We start from the raw sequence: 7,176 nt of genomic DNA, 5'->3' as shown, positions 1-7,176 counted from the left end.
GTCCATTTAACTAGGCCATAGAAATCGAATTTCGGGGGACCTTAGCAAGGCGTGTGGCCGGTAACAATTAAAATTAACGTACAAAAACGTTATCATTTTTATTATTCTGAGCTCAATATTAACAGCACAAAGAGGCAAACAAAAATTTGTAATTATCTTTATTTTAGATAAATGGCGCACACATGCGAGCATAAAAAAACAACGGAAGGCAATTATTCTTTCGAGGACGGCCCCTATCATAAGATGTAATAACCTAAGGTAATAAAAGGATTTTCAGGACGGTGCCCCGAGGACCTGATGTCGTACATATGCTGGTTACACATGCTTGAAGCTTCTATATAAACGAGAGCGGTGTTGGCGCCGGAGCTCAGAAAACGTGAGCAAGGATTGAATGTAGGAAACTGGATATCGTCTATACAAAATGATGTATTTTGCTCTCTTGGGAATAATGGGTTTACTTGGCCTGCACTATTCTAGAGCAAGTACACCATACCTGGATCAAAATCCAGCCCTACAGAAGTATCAGGATGAAGCTTCGGTAAACTTTCAATCCTTATCCATGCCATAGAGAAATCAGAAGTTAAAAAAACTAAGCTATCATTGATATTTATATGAAAAATCGAGTTCTCACCACATTTTATATTTTCAGATATTTCCCCTCAAAGACACATGGTACATAGCCTACCGAAACTTTGAATTAGATCCAGTCTTTGGAGGAGACGCTAAATGCGTTAGATTCAAGTCAAGTGGTCCAGGAGCAGACGGCTCTTACCCTGCGGTTTTTCAGTACGCTCCAAACTTTTCCGCGTGAGTAACATTACTCTGAACGAAACTCGTTTTAGTAATAATTTCTCCTTCTACAATGTTTTCTCTCTAGGCTCACATCAAATTTTGAATGTGTACGTTTAGTATGAACAGATAATGTATTACAAGATGTCTAAGATCCACTTGCTTCTCTTTTTGATTGCCGGTGTCTTAGCTCGAAACAGAAGAATAGCAATTCTTGTAATTTTGTGAATGCATATTTAAAAGTCAACACTAAAAGCGTAATAGTAATATAAAACTGCGATCGAATATGTCATTCTTTAGAAATTTGGGAGCTCGTTTGTTCGCATTCATAACCTCAGCAGTGTTGCTTGTAAATTACAAAATGTTAATATATTCACGCCTCACTGAATAGCACTGTTTTACACAAATGTGCAACCCTGCACAATATATGAATCAAGGCATCACAAACGTGTTGAATCAATCCCGTTGTTTTTTAGTGGAACGCGTTGGCGTGCCCTGCAATGTTTCTTACATGCCTCTCAGTTAATGGAGTACACAGTCCCACTCTCCTGATAGAAGTGTCCTCATGCGAAAGCATATTACTGCTACATCTTTCGCAACTAGTAGGGTATTTTATCGCATGCTTCGCTTGGGGATCTTGATCATTATTGAAGACTTAGACTATATCATCACGTTGGAAGGTGACGTTTTGAAAAAACATAAGCGAGATCATTCAACTGTAATTTAGTATATGCACACCCTACATTACAGCGTAGATGAGAAATTCAATATCAAATTGAAAACCTGACTTCAAATTTATTCGTAAGCAACCGAAAGCATGTTCGGCGTACCCAACATTAAACAAGGTTAATAACGTCCGGCCCTTTCGTTTCAGTGATGCAACGATTACCCCTAGTTTATCTCCTGGCTATACAATAGAAAACGTTCTGAATTTGCAGCCTCAAGGTCGTGAGTAAAACATTTATTCTTGTATGCTTTGGGGACTATACCTCTACCAGTTATGCGTTTCGGCAGTTATTTATATTTATTACGGTCTTAACTAAAGCTTGATAAGAGGGTGAGTTAAAGGCATTGATGGCTGTTCGAGGGACACAATAAATTGGTTTCTAAACGCATCAAGCCAAACATTTGCACAGAGGAGACCAGCGACCGTGCATTAAGGGTATACAAATTTCAGCGAACAAACTTCCCTGAGCGGAAACTTAGAACTAAAAATTTGAAAGCGCTACTTATGGTGGACATGTGCTTACTACGTCGGGCAGGCACAACTGTCGACAGATGTCAGCCATGCTCTCCGCGTTGAAAGAGGGGGGGGGGGGGGAGGGGTGGCAATGAGAGCACCGAGTACCCGCATTTCCAGCGTCAGCTCCGGTGATGACACCACTTCTGTCGCTGGATTGTTTTGGATGTGATCATTCATGCTGAGGCGCCTCACGTGGTCCAGATATTGCCGCCGAAACTTCGCCTGAAAACGTCGGCGGACCTCTTTCGTCCTCGCTACCCCCTGAACGAGCGAGCAACCTTCCCTCGCTCGTTGGGCCTGCACCACGAAAATAACTTGCACCTAAAACCAGAACGAATGAACGTTGCAGGGGAGAGAAAGGGCACGGTAATAACCGGCTGGTGCTTATCAGACGACGACATCTACTGGAAAATAAATGTCGAAAGAAAAAAGATAACAAATCTTTATAATGCAATTAAATGCAAAGGTGAAAGCGAGCCGGACAAGAATAACGAAAATAATCCCCGGAGGACTAGAACAGGGGAGACAAAGGACAAACACATATCTCCAAACACAGCAAGGTGACTGGTGCGCGGCCGAACGGATCTTTACGGGCCCCCTGTGTCTGAAATTTCGTGTTTGTCCTTTGTTCCCCTTGTCCCCCTTCTCCATAGATTATTTTCGTTATTGTCGCACAGCTCGCTTGCTCCTTTGCATTTAATTGCATTTAATCAACCTTAAAATGTAGCCATTCACCAGTGTTGCTGTTAGACTGGTAGCAGCTAATAAAATCAGTTTGTTCTACTGACGTCTAACCCCTGGCTAGCTCAGTTGGTAGAGCGTTTCACTGGAAATGGGGAGGTTTAGGGTTCGACACCCGGACCAGGCGGATTTTTTCGGTCGCGCACCAGTCACCTAGCTGTGTTTGGAGATTTGTGTTTGTCCTTCTTCCCCCTTCTGCAGGGATTATTTTTGTTCGAACAAATCAGTTTTATTTTGTTCCCGATTTAGCTTAATTCGCTTCGTTTATTTGTAGATTAAAATAATCTTGCGGTGATAATTCGTGCAGCAAAAGAATGCATCGCTTCTACCTCGGAGTTTGTCGGCTATTGCCGAGCTGTAAGGAAAAGCCCGTCGATGCCGATTGTAGCCTCCTGCAATCGTACGTGCCGCCGTCTGTCGCCTGTTGCGCCGAGCAGGAGCCTTTAATTAGCAAACGGCCGGAGCGTGCAATTTCCAAATTTTATTCAGGTAAGTTTCTTCAGTGAAATGTATTATACCCTGAATTCACGAATTCACGTTCTTCGGCAACCTGCGTGTAGAATATTAGCTTGATAGGTTCAGAAACAAATTTATGCGGTCCTTTAAAAGATCCATCGATCCCCTTGGCTCATCCTTTACAATGGTGAGTGTGGAATCTGAAAATACGGGGTTCTGTCGCGCAATCGTATATTAGTAGTGATTTCAAGGGGAAGAGAAGCGCCAGAGGAAATGAGAGGGATTACGTTTCTACCAAACAGTCTTCTTCAGGTATACTGAAAGAGCAAATGACATATCAAAATATATACAACCTATATTCAAAAGGCGCAGGAAACACGTCACAGATTCGGCATCATGGAGTAAGAGAGGAAGGCGGAAAAGGTGTCAACTAATACGCAAGAGGTCTGAAAGTCAGTAAGTAGAGGAATGCGGGCGAGGTGAAAGCTTAGGGCGCCACGGCTGACCACGCAAATTATAAAAAAACCGGTAGGCGAGGGGGAAGAGAAAGAGAGACAATCTGGCGGAAGAGGATGTCTAATAAGCGAAAGAAAGTTTGTTGTTAACCACGGAATGGAATTCCGTCTTTAGGTTAAAAATTAATTTGATTTCTTTATTTTAGCGTGAGGAGGCTGTGTGGAAGCCAAATTTGATGACGCCTTCTCCCATGTTGAGTTCGGAATGATTCGTGGAGGAGAAATGTTTAGATACCTGTGCGGTTAGGTCATGTTTGTTGGCCTGCTCTGGTGTAACTAGTCAGATGTGTTCTCAGAAGCGTTCGTGGAGTCGCTGGTCAGTTTGACCGATATATGGTAAAGTCTGACAGAGTGTGCAGGAAATAATGTATATCATAGCAGAAGGTCTACAGGTGTGATTGTCAGGGATTCTCATTAGCAAGTTGTGAGGAGGACCGGTGTGTTTGCACGTAAGGAGTTTCGGGGAACAAAGTGAGAAATTTCGTGGACCGCTCGTTGCCTACTAGAAGGCAGCGTAAGTTGGGCTGTCGACGGTAAGTTAGGTCGGGTGCTTTAGAAATAGCTTTATAGTCTACGAGCTGAGAAGTGGCGTCCATGATTAGTTTGCCGAGCCTGGGTATGGAGGGTTGGCACTCGAAGATGAGGGGGTTTTACGGTGGTTTAGATCTTGGTTGGGGATATAGGGCGTCGTGCCAATAAATGTCAGAGACGCGCCCACTCGCATTGCGCAGAAGGCCGAATTGATAACTCCGTTCAACAAAGTAGGCGGTTATCGTCTTAAGCAGATGGCAGAGACCGATGTCGTCGCTGACAAACTTACGGAGGTGGAGGAATTGTTAGAAGTGAAGAGTGTTGATCTGGGATCTGGGATGGTTACAGGAGAACAAAAGGTAGCTATAGCTCTAATTTCGTTTATAGAACACAGAAGTGTGGAACTTGCGTTCGTAACTAGTGATCTTTGAGTTCTACAAATTGACAGTGGATTTCGATAACCGTGAGGTAAACTTGAGGAAGGCGTGGGCGTTATAAGCTGCATTAGTGCAGCTGTCGAGTTTGGGAGGGTGGCCGAAACCAAAGATGTTGGCAATATTGCGATTATAGAACGCTAGGAGTGGGTTTGGGAGGGAAGTAAAGAAGTGCTCGACGTAGCCGACAAAACGTTTAGATAACAAGGGGCCATCTTAGTTCCCATCGCTACACTACATTTCTGGTAATAGAAGGAGCTGTTCAATTGGAAGTGGTTTAGAGTTAGAGTGAGAGAGCCTGTAGTCCTTCGGCGTGATGAATTACCGTGTACTGGGATGTGACGTCTATTGTGAAGAGGGTAGTGTTGTGAGTCGGTGTCAGAATAGACAGCGGTTGGAGGATGTTTGGAGTCTCTCTAACGTATCTCGGCAGGTCTTGTACAATATTATGAACGACCGATTTGCCAAAAGCGAAGATAAAGTAAGGGGGGTAGGATGTAGCTGACACAATAGGTCAGCCGGGGGATCCAGCTTTGTAAATATTGAAAAGGAGGTAGAATGAGGCGCCGTGGGGATGACGAACTATTAGGCAATTTTAAGCGAAGGGAAGGGAGTTGTTTTCGATTAGGAGCTTTATGGTGGCTGTAATTTTATCTTGGTAGGTGGCGAATAAGTTGGGGAAAAGGGGTTCGTAAAAATCAGGAACGGAGAGTTGTAGAGAGCTTCCTCGGTGTTGAGATAACTGCGCCAGGCAACCACTGCTCCACTCTTGTGGGCTTGCTTGATTACCAGGTCAGTGCGGTTTTGAAGGGATTTTAGACCAGCAATGTCTTGTTGGGTGGCGTTCCGGGATTTGGAGATTAGATTGCTAGAAGAGTTGGCAAGGATGTTACAGCACGTCTGTATTGAATCTGCATATCCAGGGTGTTTCACTCCAAAGATATGATTAAGAATGACCAGACCTAAGCTAGATATCATAAAACTATACATTTAATTGTAATAAACAATCCTTACAAAACGTTTACATATATTTATTACTTGAGAAATCTTTGGGGGTTTTGCGTAATGGCACTAATTAAGATGTGTTCAAGTATGATTGATGTTGATTAAACTCAAGATTAGTTAACTGAACAACAAGAATTAATGAATGCTTTATTTTTTCTACGAGAGAATTGGGGGAAGTATAATTTTAATGATAAAATAACGAGCTGCTTGTCACTTCCTAAAATATTTTTTACGCGCGCCTAATTGTCATAGATTTCTGAGATTATATAAAAAATTCATTTGTTATTCACGTTCTTCTTTTTTTTTTTTACAGAAGCTGCTTCTGTGCAGGGAATCTCAGCCTACACCAACGTCAAGAAATGCACTGTGTTTCGATTGCCGTACGCAGGCGGTAATGCAGTCATATTCGTTTTTAAATGGCGGTTTGCTAAGAGAGGCTTGCAAATTTTCCAGAACGCGCTAATGCACAACATAATGCTACTACCACTTGGCGTGCGTTGATCTCAGTGCCCCGCGAATTGTATTGCCGTTTTATATACAAATAGCAATTCAATCGCAAGTAGTAGGTGAATGACACTTGCACATGTGCAAGTGACTTTGATGTATTCCTATGGGAAATGACTACAAGTTTTTTCTAATGACATTTCGTTTCTATTTATAATAAACTAACCTTTCTTCAAAGTAGATATGCCGGCCAGCGTTAACATATTTTCATTACTTTTTATCTTTTCAGAAGGAAAATGCGCACTCGTTGTCCCTGAGAACAAACTGGATAATATTGACACCTGCTGCAATTTTATATTTGATCTCCTTTGCGGTAACAGTTTGAGGTTCAACATTTCTGACAGCACCTGCAAATAGGAAGCTTCAAGCGTTCACCATCCTCATTAATAAAGTCAAGATGTAAAACGTAGAAAATGGGTTGTGGTATTTGAGTACAATAAACACAATTTCGAACTTTCTTGTAGTACGGGTTTGACTGCACGTATTCTAGTTTGACTTCCTTACTTTAAGCTAGAATTACCAAATGTAAATAAAAGCCCGTATTGTCCAGAAACAAAAATGAAGGGCGCCATTTCTAATATGTGACCCAATGCCAGCATTGTATTAATCGAGGAATATAACACATACGTGAAGTTGACCAACCAACACTACAAGCAGTGCTCATTTTGTTGTCACCAGTATTAATAAACTGAAAGGTAGCAGATGCGCGCCTGACGTGAATGAGCACAAGTCATGCCGCGGTACAATCTAAAAGCCACGGGTTCCAAAGTAGGAATATTTCCACTTAGCAAAACCTCCTTCGGCACCACATATTAGACACTCATGCTTGATTCGATCTAGTACTCCAAGTTGGGTGTATTTCGAAACGTCCCATTCGCATTTGAACCTTGCAAATTGCGACCCATTCTGATTTGGTCCTTCTCGTTTGAACCTTTTGATAAGATCCGAATCGTGTTTT

General features: G+C 42.4%; 1 protein-coding gene across 1 annotated transcript; it reads left to right on the top strand.

Moving 5' to 3' along the window:
- Positions 1-418: 418 nt before the first annotated feature.
- On the top strand, positions 419-6,575 carry LOC115310826. The gene is made up of 5 exons (XM_029969292.2): positions 419-538; positions 650-807; positions 1,664-1,737; positions 6,028-6,105; positions 6,448-6,575. The coding sequence occupies exons 1-5, from the start codon at positions 422-424 to the stop codon at positions 6,573-6,575; spliced, it is 555 nt and encodes a 184-aa protein (XP_029825152.2). The 5' UTR covers positions 419-421.
- Positions 6,576-7,176: the final 601 nt, after the last annotated feature.

Source organism: Ixodes scapularis, unplaced genomic scaffold, assembly GCF_016920785.2.
Source record: "Ixodes scapularis isolate PalLabHiFi unplaced genomic scaffold, ASM1692078v2 PGA_scaffold8__174_contigs__length_109621045, whole genome shotgun sequence".
Classification (NCBI taxonomy): Eukaryota; Metazoa; Arthropoda; class Arachnida; order Ixodida; family Ixodidae; genus Ixodes; species Ixodes scapularis.
This window is presented reverse-complemented; position numbering and strand designations above follow the sequence as displayed.

Excerpts from the sequence above, each read along its gene's own strand:
- LOC115310826 (XM_029969292.2), top strand. The coding sequence starts at position 422 with ATGATGTATTTTGCTCTCTTGGGAATAATGGGTTTACTTGGCCTGCAC. Across the intron at positions 539-649 it reads AGTATCAGGATGAAGCTTCG|ATATTTCCCCTCAAAGACAC; the intron begins GTAAACTTTCAA and ends TTATATTTTCAG. Across the intron at positions 808-1,663 it reads TACGCTCCAAACTTTTCCGC|TGATGCAACGATTACCCCTA; the intron begins GTGAGTAACATT and ends CTTTCGTTTCAG.